The sequence below is a fragment of the Haliotis cracherodii genome, unplaced genomic scaffold, assembly GCF_022045235.1.
Source record: "Haliotis cracherodii isolate W230 unplaced genomic scaffold, xgHalCrac1.p SCAF_10, whole genome shotgun sequence".
In the NCBI taxonomy this organism is placed as follows: domain Eukaryota; kingdom Metazoa; phylum Mollusca; class Gastropoda; order Lepetellida; family Haliotidae; genus Haliotis; species Haliotis cracherodii.
Window position 1 is genome coordinate 10749314 of NW_027266265.1, and position 17309 is coordinate 10766622.

At 37.7% G+C, this 17309-nt stretch overlaps 1 protein-coding gene across 3 annotated transcripts in view; it reads right to left on the reverse strand.

The window, feature by feature from the left end:
• The window catches only part of LOC139454055 (sal-like protein 1), a 47422-nt gene extending 31136 nt beyond the window's left edge, over window positions 1-16286 (reverse strand). For 2 of the 3 annotated variants that reach the window (XM_071235546.1, XM_071235544.1), the window contains exon 1: window positions 13922-15090. In XM_071235546.1, the coding sequence (XP_071091647.1) occupies window positions 13922-13994 (73 nt within the window). In that variant the 5' untranslated portion in view covers window positions 13995-15090. Of the gene's footprint in view, window positions 1-13921; window positions 15091-16222 lie in introns of those variants that run through there. The other variant, XM_071235545.1, reaches the window with a different exon arrangement.
• Between the last annotated feature and the right edge of the window lie 1023 nt (window positions 16287-17309).

Sequence of the window (17309 nt, forward strand, 5' to 3'; positions counted from 1 at the left end):
GACTTAATTATTCAGGTAGCTTGCGAAAAGATCACAATACGGCAGTGTTGAGTTCATGAGACATTCATAATTAAAACCTGTGACTATTAATGAGACTTGTGTTGCCATCAGTGACAAATGACGAGGGAGACACAAAGTTGAAATGGGGACAGGCAAATCTGTTATTGATTATTGGTACCTTCAATGTAATCAGAACAGATCTCCTCCCTGCAAACCAACAACTAAATAACTGGTTTTAATGCATATCTGACATCTGTACGTGTTCCATAGCAATGAATTAAACAAATGTAAAAGATCAAATGCAATTTATTAATATTTCAAATTCAATTTCATGAAACTTTACTGAAATTGTTATGAAACAAAATGTTTCAGTATGGTTTGAAACTCACAATCTCAAATTTAGAAAATTTCATTTTGACAAATTCTTTTTGTACTCCCCTTATACTACTCAAATTCACAGACTGTCTTTTTATTCTATTAAGAATCAGCTTGTCTTAGCATGATTGATTGTGGAGAAGCAAAATTTTTGTTTTGCCATTTTAGTCATATCCACAAGGACCTGAAAAAAGTTAGGAATATTTCTCATCCATATCATAATTACAGAGTATTTCATCAAAACTGTCAACATAATATTGGGGGTAATCTTTTAAAACCGTTCCAATTTTATTAATTTGAAATTAGTTTCTTGTGAAAGTTTCTATTCAGATTAGGTTCCTGAAGGTTGCATTCTTCATTTAAATCCATTAATTGAGTTTGTTTTCTGCAGTAATTGTCACCTTAAGATGCTGTTTGATTAAATTAACCTGTGATTTTGTTGGAGAAGCCTTTTCATGGGAGATAGGAGAGTGTTTAGCCAATGCCCTAAGGTGGAGGAGGATGGCTCGCGTTAATTCGGCGCATCTGTCGATCATGAGCGATCTCGCTGCAAATAGTCAGATCCGAGTGCAGAAAAACGACATCTTTTTTGCAGCATGGAAAATAGGCCTATTGTTGTGGCATGTTTTTCATGGCGGCGGCACTGAGCTGAGCATCATGGGTAAAGAATTAACAGAAATATTACGCTGTGGAAGCAGTGACATGTGATCATAACATGAGCGCATTCACCCTTTCTTGTCATCAAGCGAAACTTAACACCATTTTCATAATATTCAAATCAGTTTGGACACGCATGAAGCACGGATGGTTTCACACTACGAGCGTCGACCATGTGCAATAATACGGTCTCGATTGCAGCCTTACGACTTAACAGTGTCAAGTTGGAGAGCTGTCTATTCTTCGCCTCCTCGGAGTATGATATCTATTTACATTTATGAATAACTCGCCTCAACTCTCACATCTACTTATATTAATGCTCCACTGAATCAACAAAATTCCTCTCGACAATGAGACGTCCCGTGAAATATGAATCTGTGATGGGGTATTGTCTGGGTAGACGGCTGTGACACACACGTTGATGTGTCACACAGTTTCAAATTTGTCTCTGCGCTGTGTGCAGGGTAACAACCATACAGTAAGATGATCTACCCAACCAGAACTACAAGTGTTGCTCTAAAAGGGGTTCAACATGCCGGGTGCCCTTCAAATTCCACCCACAATGCTCCCCCACCTTCCCATCACCTAAAATGCCCCCCAAATATCCAGCCATTCTTTTGTTATATTTTCAAACAATGGCAGTCACAGTATGCATGGCCAAGGAGATGAGTATCGATTTTTGTTTCTTACATTTGTCATTGTCAAGTCTAACTAAAAGAAAATAACTGTTCCAGCCTGTAATATGCAAATGTTTATCAATTCAAACATTAACATGAAAATATAATTTTATTCAATTAAGCAACCAACTGTCACAAAAACCCAAATTAATCTAAAATCTAAACAGACCATATTGAATTTCTTTTTAATATTCTGCAATCAATATTTTTGGGTCACCAAAGTGAGTTATTCATCCTCAAAAAACGTAACCCCCCACTTCCTCATTTTCCAGGTCTTCTTTCTCCCCCATTTTTTACTGGCCCTTTCTCCCCCGAAACCTGGTATATTGACACTGCAGATTAAACTGAACACTTCCATCTTTTCTCCAACCCTCAATTGATATGACCTAGAGCACGAACACACAAAGCAAGTGTTTGTATTAGAAAATCTGATTCCCTTTTAATCAATTATGATATGATAATCATATCTAGTTATCCCTTAACTAAATGACAAGGCATGTCTGCAGCCCTGCATAGGACACGATCCATCTCCTTGTGTCGTATAGGCCTGTAGTGGCATCAATAGGGGTAGGAAACGTATACTCCCCATCTTCTTTGTTGTGCTATCGTAGAGGTAGCTCCAATACCAGCTTGTGTCGAAATGACACAATAGTCTGTTATGTCAACATATCGGCGAGTGCCAATTTATGCTGTACTGTTTGCATTTTGACGGCAAACAGCATGTCGGAGAACTTTCTTTTCACGCGCATTGTCCGCTTGTAATGCGTGCTGGGAGCTCGAGACCCAGGACTGATAACTCTTTTCAGACTTTGCCACAAAAGAGCACACTTTGCGAAACAAGACTGAGGCAAGAGGTCAACGCTATTTAGCATCAGATTAACACTTATTGTTAGCCCATGTTCCACTCCAAATACTCTGGGATAACACAATCATCAGTGACAGTCCTAAAACAATTTTCATCTGGCAACGGTCTGGCAATGATCTCGGGGTCAAATGTCTATTAAGCTTATCCTTCCCATAAAATTGAAAAACACCTGAAAAATTCCAGAACGCCAGGCATTACAAAAATGTTCCAGCACATTTAACATGTTATGAGAGTTCATTGCATAAGGTTGTGGGCATAATGTCTAAAGCAATATTTCTTACCATCCTAAAACATCTGCATCTGATAAATAATTAAGGGCTCAAAATCTCATTAAAGAAAAAAATGGGGCTTGGTGTTTTCCCACAAAACTTTCAGCTATCTTCATAGCGTATCAGGTCTTAGAACCGAGATGGGCAAATTGAGTGTTTCGTTGTAACCCCTGACCAAAAGTGTCTCCCATTTTGCCGGCAGGATTTGGCTGGTTAGCCGAGAGGTCAAAGGCTAGCAAGCTGCACATGTTGTAGTGACAGGTACTGTTCTAACATTGCACATCACATTGTAAGTGGGCCGCTAAGCATCCTGCCTCCTCAACAGGAGGAGAGACTGAGATAGGAATGTACAGTTGACATATCGGCCGACCTGTCTTCAAGAAATTTGTTTCTGATGTTCCAACGATAACCTTTTGGGAGAAGCTCAGCATCTTTTTCTCACCTCCACAACAAGGGAACTCACTGATTTCCTCCACAGAAGAAATTTACATACACCATTAACTATGTTTACTGCTGGTGAGCTCTAGTGTGGAACAGGCATTGAGATTGATGGGATGTTTAGATACACACATAACTGGACATCTTCACTCCAGTTGAAACAATTTCTAGCCCATTTCTTTGAAGATGCGTGCATATCTTCTTAAGTCTTATTCCATTACAAACAGGCATCACGTTCTTCACATATTGTTTCAAACACTCACAACTATAAATATCCCACGAGGAAATGAGTTCATATCTGGAGATGAATATTTTTTCAAGATTCTTAAGTTCTTAAATATTTCTTAAAGTAGATTTAGTGGCTTTCGTTTAAAAAAAGAGAAAGAAATTGTGAAATTCTCAAGTTTCCTCAAGCATATTGTTTCACTAAGCAAATGAGTTATCCTGATTGTCAACTGTGTATGAAAAAAGTATGAATAATAAGAATATGAATATGTTTTTTTTAAAAATAACCCACAAGGGGCATAGTACAATGTCTATCTAAAACAAAATGGTAACAGTATGAATGTGTGTGTGTGTGTGTGTGTGTGTGTGTGTGTGTGTGTGTGTGCAGGGAGAATAAGCTAGTACACATATTGATGATGCTATGTAACTTACAAATAACAGCAGATAATTATTAACAAAGACACAACTAAAGGAGGAACAGAATTCAGAAGAAACCAAACAGGTATTCGACTAAGTAGTCTGCCCTTGTATTAAACATGTCACGTATTATTTTTGCTCGGCGCATATGTGTATCACAAAAACAATGATCTACATCATGCTCAGCTGCAGCAATGTTCTGCCTCCAGAACAGCAGTACTGTTCTACCTCGGATATAGCCCTACCTGGCTCATATCCAGTGTTCTGTTACCTGAGAGGAAAAACAGAATCATTTGAGAAATCATAAATTCTTTTCTCTTTCATCACAAGAAAATTGTAAATTCAGTTGGAGAAATGTCACAGCAGGTTTCGCCAACCCCTGCTATTCCACTGATAACCCTCCGATAGTCCCAACACCAGGGCTGTTCCCCATCAGCAGCGAAGGGGGAGATGGGAGATGGGGGGAGACTTCAGATGGGGAGGGGATCCCCAACATTTTACCTCCCACTCAACGCAATTTGCCAGCCTTCAGACTAGGGGGTATTGTGCTTTTGATAAATATTTTGCATCCGAGTGAAATTGGCAAAGACTTGGCAAGATATATTAGGCAAGGTGTGATATTTCATCGCTGAAATAAGCCACAATTCACGGCCTTTCCTGACATTTTAAAATACTACAACAGCTGATAACAAGTCAAATATATTCTAGACCTATGTTCGAGCAGGATTTTTGTTCTTCAAATTACACTCCAACAGGGCTAAATATGTTTGATAATTCGTCTCTACTCCTTCTGCCTGTTGTTTAAATTACTTTAACTAAAGCAATTTTCCTCGCTTACTGCGCCTAATTTCTTTCAAGACAGAGATGAGAGCAAGAAAAGATGTTTTTTTCAATTGGCAAGAAAGCAAGACAGAAAACAATATTTATATTTAGTGTATACAATCTATCAAATTTCTCGGCAGCTTCTCAAATTGAAATTGTGCGTGTTTGATCAGATGGGCTGCCAGACCACACACTCGGCTTCACTCACATTCCAAATATCCTTCCCATTTTAACAACTCAGGAAATAGCTAGAATCGCCTCAATTGGCCATCTTTTTCCCTCTAGGAATCCCCCTATCAACAATGTTGGTGAAGAAGGTAAATTGAACAGTCTGGGTATAATTTCTCATTAAATTCCTAATTCAAACCCTGATGGTGTTGGTTTTGTTGGACTGGTTCTAAAACGATTAACTGGAATCAATACTGGCCTATAAATGAATGTTGCATTTGTCACTAGCAATTCTCGGTAGAAAATACACCTGGTTTCACAACGAATCATGCTGCTTAGGAATAACAAAACACTCTTACCATTTCAGAAATAACAAGCATGTGTTTTACATCTAAAATCGGCATTAAAAAATGTAACATTCAACACCCACCTTGACACCCTGATAAAAATGCAGCCATGTTGAACACAAAATGGACAAGGGGGAGACAACCACATTTAAATAGACAACGCCACCCACTAACATGACAAAAGCACAATCATGTATGAAATATTTCCGAATCATTCAAAGCAATCATGGCAACAATTCCAATGTCCCCTTCCAAATATTCCTTCAAAACAACATTCCAACCCATTTCTTAGCATTACACCAAGGCCACCATCAAAACATATTTTAGTTTTCTTTAATCTGTAATTATATACCCGTATACTATCACAGCTTCATCAGAATCTTTTGCTCTTCTCTATTCAAAATAACTGATGTGGATGACCCCCCAATCAGGCCCATCCAGAGACTCTGTAACACTCCTTGGACCGGTCAGTCTGGATATTCACACTGGACATTCACACGCCCCCAGGCCAGGCAAATCTTATTGAAACTTGATGCTTGGTTAGATATACTTATTAAATTACACTGTAGCAAGAAATTCCACCCCTTTGTAACTGAAAGAGCAGACAATGGTCCCCAGTATTATATAAGTCTCATTGTTGCTTACTGCACAGGTACATATTTACCTGGGGAGTTGATGGGGTACCTATTGTTGTGGGGGTCAAGGAAATGGATTTCTTAAACCCAATCAATGGGAGACTGCCACTTGACCATAAAGCCATACAAATTCCGAACAAATATGGAATAGAGGTTTTATGCCTAAATAATAGCAGGACATTAAAATGGCTTAAATTGTAGATGGTGATTCTCATTGTAGCTTCCAATTTAGTAAATCTTACATAATCTTAACCATGACTACCCCCAGGCAGGGTCATCTACTAATATATAGGCCTAAACAAAACTAAGTGAAATGCCAACCCTATATCATGACAGCCTATTCAAATGAGAGAATAATCAGATGCTTCATATTCAGAAATCAATGACCTTGCCTTTGAAAGGCTTTCTCCTTGAACAATGGTGGCAGGTAATACGACAGCTCCACAAGACTGAGGCACAATCCCTGCATGTTTCTGCATCGGTAATTCTCCCCTATAGACTCTTGGTCATTCAGTAGTGTTCCGAAAACACGACAAATTGAGTAATATATGCCTGTCTATTGTACTCACTTATAATTTGACAAACAATTAAGTTTCCCCTATTGTTGTGTATGAAAAACAAATATTTGACACGGTGCTGTATGAATATACATAGACATTGTCAGTGTGCTGGAATGCCGAGCCGAGCGTTACAGAGTTGGGTTAATCCTCCCTACATATGCCCCCTGTTCAAATACATGCCATTAGTCACATCGGTCAAATATTTATTTGCAAATTTCTATTGTGTGGAAATATTGTAATCATCTTTTTTATTTACTTATGAATAGTTATTAAGACTGAGGTGTACTCTACACCATACCTGAAGCACTGGATAAAATCAGAGCTAAAGTTCTTTGAATATTGTAAAATAATGCCATAGCTATCTAAAAAGTATCTAAAATAACTATGAAAGATCTGAGGTTAAAAATGTATTATTCACGAATGGTTATTTTAAATAAAACAAAATTTCTGACCATTTAATAGCATTTTTTTTATTAAAAATCAAGATTTTTTCAATTCAAGAATAATCAGTTAATTATCAGTTTAGAAATTTGAATTCCATGAAAAATATCCAAATCTACATTTTTAGGAAATGTAAAATGAGAAGAGTTACAAATAGGTCATTGTGAAATGATCACTTGCTATACTGTTTAAAGTGGGCCTGATTTCTCTGAAGTGAAACAGTAAGATATATATCAAATGTATATCTATACATATATCAGAGGGATCTGACACGATATATCAACAGTTCAATATACCGGTAACAAAATTGGAATCTCTACAGGTGGTCCGACATTATTAATTTCATACATTATACCACCCATTACTGTCGAGTACAAAACCATTTACCCCCAATCTGTCATGAAACGACTACAATCTGGTTAATATAATAGTTATGAGACTAATATTTAAGTGGCAAAATATTCAACTAAATCAACACATGCCACATAGAGAGGCTAATAACTTTAAATCCCAATAAACCCTTTGCTCCAAATAACAATTTTGATTTAATGGTTGAAGAGCTGATATGGTTGTACGAGTGCCGAACAAGCAGAGCCAGGAAATATGGATTGTGAGGATTGAAGTATGGTGATAGTGTAGGATGTTACAAATTATTTGCATGTTGAGAGTGAAAAGAGAGATTTGAATGGAGTGACTGAAGGTGATATCGGGTTGTCCACGAGTTAACATCGACTCTGTCCACGAAAGGAGTCACTTCTGGAAAAGAAGCATTCTCCAATCTCAACTTTCACTTGGACACGATCACAGCGGCAGCCAAAGACTCGGCAACTAAGGAATCTGGCGTACTTTGTCGTTACATTGCCCCGATGAGATATTGATTATAAACCTTGCGTCTTTTGTAGTGCGGATCAGTGCACCTTATAAACTATTCCCACCAACATATCATGAAAGAAAACTTGGCCTTTGAGATTCACCAGAAATGAACAGTCTCTATTTCAAAAAATAGCTTTTTTAAGATCAACTTTGGAATACTAATCAATAAGTACGAGAAAATGTGTGAATTTTTTTCCCACTTTCCAAGAGGCACACACAGCAGACAGTTCTTCCCATATTAAGCAGAATCACTAGGAAAATTAGTGCCATATTTGATTCTTTTTAAACATCAAATATCAAAGCCTCAAACCAAATGTATTTTTTTGAATGTCTTTGAGAACTACTAGACACTTATAACCAGAAAGGAAGAAATATCCAAAGGTAATTTTCAAATACAAATCTTCAACAGTACCACCACTTGTTGCAAGAAAGGAGTACATACCAATTCCTTAATCCCAGTCTTGTCTAGGTGTCTATTTCCCAATCGTTACCTGTCTCCAACAGACAGGTATTTGTATAATTGTCACAGGTGTGTTTCACATGTGGTCATTACCTGTGGGTGGGGGATCCCCAGACACAGCTGAGCGACTCCTCGTCATGCCTGAGCAGCCAGGTGAGTGACACCCCCCAATGCATACCCGAATGGCGTTTGCCCATCTCACCTGACAGGTAAGTCCATTTAATCAATCAATTCAATCAGCTGATCACCTGATGCCAACACAACAGTCTAACAAGGTTAAACAAAGTATCCAATCCAAGTGCTTATCTCACTAATTAAGGCAATCAAAGCCAGGTGACTTCAAACCTGCCCAGGTAGATGGGCTGGGAAGGACTATACATGATTTGAACCCGATACCTGTACACAATCTCTCGTTAACCTCTCAAGGAAAGGCAACAGGTAAACAGAGTAACGATATCCCTTGCCTTATCTCAGGTGATACTCCATTCAATGGACAATCTTCTTCTATTCTCATAAGGGATCTCGATCTAATATGACAGTTTAAGTCCATTAAACACAACTGACAAAGCATTAGTGTCATGCTTTAGGCAGTTATGCTCACAACATGGGTGGGAGAGAGCAAGTGGAAAGGGTAGTGTAGATAGGAGAGTTTCAAAGCAAATGATTATTTCTTAGTCTCCAGAATAGGAATATTTATATTTTGTTAACCTCTAAAGTAAGGTCTTCAATACATGTTCCATTTATTGTATTCTAAAGAAACTACCACAACACAACTCCTCAAATATCAGGTTATAACTTATCCAATAAACGCAAAACTAATGATATTGTCATTTGATTAAACTATAAAATACAGCTTGCAAATATTTCTTTCATTCATGTATAGACCATTAACCCAGTATTGCCAAAGACTGCTATGAGAAATGATGTCTAAAACATAATATTTCTCCACATTTTATAGGGGATAAATACATAGAATAGACATAGAAGCTATAACAGATTTTAATTTCACAATATTGTAAAGGTCTATAAATATTTTAAACTATTTCATGATCGTAAATGTTTTACATCTTAACATTTATTTTTCACTTTTATTCAGATTTCACTGAGTATACGTGAAACCAGACGGATCTATTGATAGAACGGTTGTACTACAAGCAGTGTTAAGTTTCTGTAGAGAAAACAAACTTCCTTGGTTTCCTTGATTAAGGGTCAAACTAGTGACCTTTTTATGGCGTTGCAAGCCTGTACTATCTGCTGAAGGAAGTCAGTACAATACCTCAAAGCATGTAAAGGGAAACAATTTAATTCTCAACTTAAAAACAAATGTGCTGTCTCATTAAAGTTTAAAAATAAGACTTCACCTCACCATCATTAGCTTATAGCTACAAAACCAAGTTGACAGCATTTCAAAGAAAGGCAAATCAATGTTACAAATTAATTTTGTAAATTTTAAAAAATTGAAATTTTATTTAGGATTATATAAAATGAAATAATGATTCAGCTTAGACGCAGCTAGCCCATAATCTTGGAACATGATGCACATCTATTAAACTCAAGGCTGGCCATGTCAAAATCTATTATCAAACTGAAAAAAATTAGAAAGGGAAAATGAGGAATCAATTCCCTAAAGCCTCCAAAATATTAATAGCGTCCAAAGACCTGTATTAATCTGGCCTTTCCCCAGGGCTAAACAAAGGCTGTGTGTCTAACCCAATCACTCTCTTGTTAGCCATTTTCATATTTTCAACAATGTCACAATTCTCCATAGAACAGTCATTAAGACATGCCAGATTCATCTTCAAATAGCAAATGCCAAAATTTTCACATTTCCATATTTACAAGCAGCTGTTAAGGCATGTCTGTTGTGTATGTCAAAGAGGTACATCATTTATCATATGGTATAGATATCTAAAACTGGCAAATACCACTCCTCTTTTGAAAATACATTTTACGTGGTAACTGTTTAAAAATATTTTCTTTCAAGACACACTCCCTTTTTTCAGAATGCAGAATACATTTTCAAACATAATTCTAAATAGATATGAATAGTAATGTCTTGTCACAATTTGGTAAGATTATTGCAAAATTTACCCAAGTGCTTTCACTACATATTTTGTCTCAAAGGCATTTCTTTTCATTTCATATACACCTACTTCTGGCTCTCCATTTGAGAAAATAGGATTAGCTGAGAAAGGCATGAATGTATTTATCAAAGAAAAGAACTGATTAATACAAATTAAAATTAAATACACAGCAGCTGCAGGTTTGTCTTGATTACAATCCATCAATAATTCATTGTCAATGCAAATTGATCATGCGCCAACCCTTACACACCTGTGTGGGAGACAACGATGTCGCATACCTTAATCAAAGATCAGAATGATAATGCTTTTTCAAGCCCTGTATAGAATATCAATTTTATAACAACGGATAAATATGTTATAAATAATTCAAAGTAAAGTTGATTAATTTTCACAATGAACTTTATGAGAAAAAGAAAAGACCTTCAATAAATTATGATATTAATTTGGGTAGATATCTAATCTGGAATATGAATTTAATAAACATTATTCACAGTATCACATTCAATTTGGATTTCAATTAGTTTGAAACCATGGTTACTGTTTGAAGACATTTATTTTAAGTAGTTTAATAAATTAGAAACTAGAAAAAATAGGAATTGCGGTTTTAGTCTCTTCTCCAGAATGTTTTTACATAAAAATGTTTTTTTAATGTGGAATAGCTGCGGTAAAAAATAACAATCCTGAATTGTATCTGCATTTTGATCATGTGCAAAAGAAATCACTTTATCATGTTTTCATTTTTTAAGGCAAGAAATATGGCAAAATTGTGATTCATAAACCGATGGGATGTTCAGTATCAAGGTATTCGTTCAACCATAGAAAAGGCGAAATCGAAATGTGCTGGAAAAGTTATGACTTATACTTCAGATGACTTTTCCAGAAAGACAAAACACTAATGACTTTACCATGGCACGAAAGACCATGAAATAGCACACAGAACCCATGTACCGTTCCCCTATGCCTCCTGAAAGTCCGCAGAGTCATGCCTGTATTCCCACTTAATAAAATAATTGTTCATTACTATTTGTTGATGTTAAAATATTACATATTCCAATGTATTTTCAAATAATGAATTCTTATTTCATGCAACAAATTTGTAATAGTGATTTTGTTTTCATCTAAAAGGAATGGAAAGTGCCAAAACATTTTCATAGCCATTAAATGGAAGTGTTTCATTTCAGATTTAAAATTATATCATTAATATATAAGAAATTATGTATTATTTCGTTTTATTAAGTATTAAGGACACTTCTTACATTAATGTAAAGGAATGATTTAAACTTTGTACATGTATACCAATTGCATCTGACAGGGAAACCTATAAAATATGGACCATTTTTTTAATTCATGAAATAAGATGTTGTCTAAAGTTTAAATAAAAAAGTATAATTTCTAAAAGATGTTTATATTGTAGTTGGTGAAGTATTGTCACTTGACATATTGAACATTAAAATACACTTCAATTCGTGCACAAAAAACTTATGTGTACATCTACACAATGGATAAATTTGTTCCTTAAAAATATATATTCATGACAAAAAATACGAGATCATCGAATGAAGGCAAAAGACACGAATGAAGAAGAAAATATGTATTTATGTAGCATTAAAAAATGAACTTGTCATGAAATGTTTTGTCAAGAGAAACTTTACTATATTGGTTTCATCACCACAAAAATCAGCTCTCGTTCCGTCCTTGGCAACGTTGTAATGCCGTACCTAAGGGCCGCGAGGCTACAGAACACCTTCCCGGGTACTAGGTATCTATAAATCCTTCAACACGACAAATATCGGTAAAAGTTACAAATAATCATATCATTTAGCAACGGGCACTAGTCGTCGCTCTCTGGGAGTTGCGCGCGGTTGAGGGAGGCTACCATTGTACTAGAGTGTCTTATCAGAGTTTGTGTCGAGATTGCTTTGACAGGAGCCGAGTAGTTTTTGTATGGTTTTGTGATAGTAAGGGTCCCCTTTGCTTATGATTTATAATAGCATTTGTTTGAATTGGGAAATATCGTAAGTCTTAAGTTTAGCGGTTTGACATGTCCGTCGCATACTCTTGGTTACTGATCCCTCGAAAAATGTATCGAGTGCTAAACCAGCCGCTTGAAGACTTTCCCTGTCATTAAGTTACGTGAGAAAACATAAGCGAAGAGTATTTTCTTAACAGTTACGTTTCCCTCGAAAGCATTGTTTGCACAAGTAATGAAAAGAATTGCCTGGAAACAAAGGATGTATACAAAAGTATTTGACTTGTTTTCAGAAATGCTTCGTTCCGGCGACTGATTTTCAATAGCCATTGTACTATCAAGCAGTCTCCCATTATTTCGAAGCTTATCCACAAATTGTTTTTCACTGACATGAAAATTGGGATTTTTTTATATAATTACTGAGTGTTAATGGAATCTGGCTAAAATGAAAACTGCTCGGAAATGTCTTGCATCCCCTTTATCAAATAAATATTTACGGATGTATTCTGAGGCGTAAAAGAAATGCCGAACTAAGATCCTGGTACACCCATGACGCTCCTTATGAAATATAATAAGGCTATTCATATGTCGCCAGGAAACAACCTCCACCTGCTTTTTTTATGAAAAGATCTGTAATCGAGTCGCTGTTACCTATTCACTATGAAACAGTCCACTTATTTCAAATAAAATCACCTCTAAAGTTATGCCTCGCCTGAAATATGACACATTTGTTTGTACAGTTTCGACTCATAAATTAGGCACGTCAGATATTTAGTTTCACATATTTGTTCTATTGTACTCAAGACGCAAAAAATGTCATTTGAAATCATACCTGTTCAGTGGGTTATTTACACTAGACAGGTAGGCCCTGATTGAACACGTATATGCTGTAAACTCCGGAAGACGCTACGCCCCTCATATACCCCCCCCCCCCCCCCCCCAAATACATGACACTCAAATAGTACCCCAGGTACTCTCATGGGTAGTAGTTTGTTGATTGAAGAAAGTTTAAGTTAATCTTAAGTTAAATAATTTTATATGACATTTGAACATAATTAAAACAACTGATACATTTGGGAGAAATCTGTTATTTTACAACTTTACTTATACATATATCAATATACTTATTCAAAGTATACAACCATTGAAAGCTTTCAAAGTAAATACAACTTGCAGTCTAAAAAATGAATATTAGGTTGTTTCAGTTGTTTAAAGTATTTATGATAATTGTCAATTGTCAGTGATGATCCTACCTACTGAAGTAAAGGTGCTTGATTGACAACCGACACATGAAATAGACGAACACACGTCAAAATAGACATCCTTGAAACAATTGTTGCAAACTGTTTAGCACTTGCACTCACGGGGTAAGAATCGAAGCTAGTTGTCTGCTATGTGCTAAGTAGCGTCCCCCAAGGCAGCCACTTGACAAGATAGACAGACAAAAAAAAACACCACTGAAGCAGACGACACAAACTGACAGCGGTTAGATGGCGGGAATTTGAAGCGATGTTGACTCGCAATCAGCTGGGCTACCCAGGTAGTTAAACTTCCAACTCCTGGCGAATGCCGATGCACGTGTAGCGTTAGACTACATGTCCGCGTTGGTCGCAAACAATCGATAAAAAAATCAACTTACCATTTTCAAGGAGAGACGCTAACTCCAGTTCCGAGTCCAAGTGGCGAGGATTTGACTGTTTACGTCGGGACATATTTGGCAGTGTCCACCAGACCACTCGATGACAAAACTTGCTCTGTTGTGATATTCCGGTTTATATAGTCGGACCCTTGGTGCGCATGCTCGAATTATGATTATCAACTATCAAATAATGCCCGCTGTAATTATCATAATCAAATTGTAAGAAGACTTTTGATTGGCTTTGATCCTGGTCTCAATTACTAGCCCGCCATGAGCACGACTTGACAGCGGCGAAGCAAATGTAATACTTGAACGAGTTTGCTCCCGTGATAAAGTATTCACGTGCAAATAAAAACATATTGTCTGCTCGGTCCATATCAAAACGTGTTCCTTTCACGCCGAGACCGCTGCCAATAGGGAGAGGGGTGTCTTTGTTACGGAGATAGCCGGGCCACTTTCTTCTGGCGTTACGTAACAGGGGGCAGGGGGCCAGCCCTCTCCTGATTTGTCAGTCTCAGTCCGGACAGTGGGCAGTGAGGTCGGGTGGTCACACTGGACGCTTGCACTTCACCAAACAAACTTTTCTTCTGCTCTGGGACTCACCATCCTACTCATATGAGTCATAAGCGACGACTCTGCCTCGTATACAAAGACAGCCGAGCTGAGAGATCTCGGTAACTGAAGCCGCTGTCAAATTGCTAGGAATGTATCCGTCAGAATTATGGAACAATTTATGAGCTCCGTTCGCAGCAAATCGCCCATTCACGCAGGCCGAAGCGGTACGCTTTATTTATGGTAATAATCCCCTTTTGTACATGCCTGATAATTGGCGAGAGTTTGTTCAAATGAAAAACAGCAACATCGGCGTTGTGCGAGTCCCTTTCTCGATCGCTGCGTTATTAAAAGTCTGCTGTCTGTTTGTGTGGCATGGGGGGTCGCGGCTCACTGCAGCTATACCTCAGCTTTTGTTTCTCCGCCACGATCGTGTAAGCCGCTACTAGCGAGCTACCACCCGCCGCATCAATCGTGTCCTCAAAACAAATACACGGATGGAAAGGTCCCGTCTCAATTCCCCTCTCTCATACTCGCTCCCTCCCTCCCTCGCGCTAATGCTTAGCGGGCTGCAAGGTAGGCGATCCCTGGTGGCGTCCAAGCCGTAAGCTTACATGGATTCGCCAATCGCGTTGTATTCAGTACTGAGTGAAAGTGTCAACTCTCCTCTGTCACATCCCGTTCTCCCCAGCCCTGGGATGCTATTGACATAGAGATGGCGACTCAAGGAAGAATTCGTTAAAAAAGCGTTTTGTCGTGACTGATTGATCTTTACTTTCATGTTGTTTCATCACGGAGAGAAACGTGGTCTAAAATCTCCGGCAATAAACTTTGATCAGGTAAAGATGAAGTTATCTATATTTGTTATCTAAAGTTTGAGGAAAAAATCATAAAATATTAATATCATAAATTTATAACCTCCTTTTGTCGTTCAAATTTTAACTTGCACGGCTGAATGAGCTTCTATTGTTTTCGGCTAAAAACGCAAAATGAGAATATCGACGTGTTGTTCAGGTTGTCGGAACTACGTTAGCGGAAGCCTGCTCTAGTGGCTTTTCATGCAAATAAAAGAAAGGCGAACGTGGACGAGCCAATACATGCTGGTGATCATGTTTCTATATTTTGCCATAATATTGAAGACTTTAGCGAGTATCGAAGTGTCCCATAGAGTGTTTAGGTTAGGGCCCCATCATCACGTTGGATTTGTACAACTCAACCCCTGCCATCTTATGCACACTGAGAGCCCCAGCTAAAACAAATACTGGAAAATTTAATGTCAATTTTCTTAGAGGGGCGCCCAGTCAGGGAGCGCCTGGCTTTACTAACCGTCGTTTGAGCACTTCTCGCATGATTAAAGGAGAAATTTTCTTTCATTTTCCAAAAGGCCAAATTTGTTCTAAGTGTTGGAAGCAGTGGGTCTCGCGGTATGAAATAAGTCAATCGGGATGGGGCATGATTTGTCAATATTTACAAAGTTTCACGTGACACTTGGAGAAGGTAGCCTATAAAATTGACATTGCTCCAGCTACATTCATTTCATCTCTGTACAAACATGCTAACCTTTGCACGTCAAAACTGTAAGGGACTAAACGCTATCACCAACCTTTGCTTGTCTCAATCAAAATGCTAACCACGTATTTGCACTCCGGTGAAAAGACAAAAATCCGGGTACTGTGAAGGTAAGGTGTGTGCCCATTGTCCATCAGTAATTACCAAACACATTGAATTCACGTAAACATGTTCACCTACCCGGAACGCTTGCGCCTACGCTGCGACGGCCGTCTCCTGGTGTCCACCCGTCCATCTTGTCCAAAATAACCAGCCTTCAAGCAGGAAGGCAGCGCTTCTACATGCAAGGCGGTGACGATCTTGCTCTCAAGCCGTATACTGCAAGTGACTTCACTTTATTGCGTATCGAACTTGAAGCTTTTACTATGGGGTCAGGTGAGAAAGGAGGAATCTCTTCCTCCAGCAGCGACTCTGCATTTGTCCACTTCAGCGTGCTTTGCAAGGTTGAAATTACAGTCTTGACTGTTTCTTGTTTTAAATCGAGACTGTGTTCATTAAAAGCAAGCGGCGTGCACAACAAAGCCATAGTGTCGCCGTGTTAATAAATGCTTTAATTTCTTGCTACACCTTACACGAAACGCGACGATATTGAAAATTGGAGACCGGTTTCAAAATATATTGTTCGTGTGATTGCATTGCTAATTTAGGATTTGGGGGGGGGGGATGTTTTGAGGAAATAATAACTAGATTGCTATATGATCAACACAACAAACACCAAACATATGTCATCGCTAATTTCAGGTGCTTAATAATGGAAATATTGACATCAATATGTATCAACCCATAAACAATATTTAAACAATATAATATTTTACAGTGTCAATTATTGGTGTTACTGTAACTGTAATTAATTGAAACAAATTTTCATAAGTATCATACCTACACACGTATCCCATTCATATGAAATTTCGCTCCATATACAATAACATCAATATATTCATATCTTAAGAAAATGTCACATTTTTCATGTAAATGATGTAAATTGTTCAAATAACTCGATAATATTTGTAAAATAATCATTTATTCAGTATATCTGGTATTAGCTGATCACTTGCGGCAATATCGTGGTAAAGATACAGATCTGAGTCAAGTGAAATTGATTTGACGTCTATCACTCCAAGACGGTGACAGAGACGGTGGCAAGGTGATTGCCAAATTGAGCAGTGCTCCCAACTCTAGCTTTACCGTAAGCCACCTATTTCTACCCTATAAGTGCTTTTGATAATGAAGAAATGGCGTTTGCTGAGCTTTTGTTACTTACAACAGG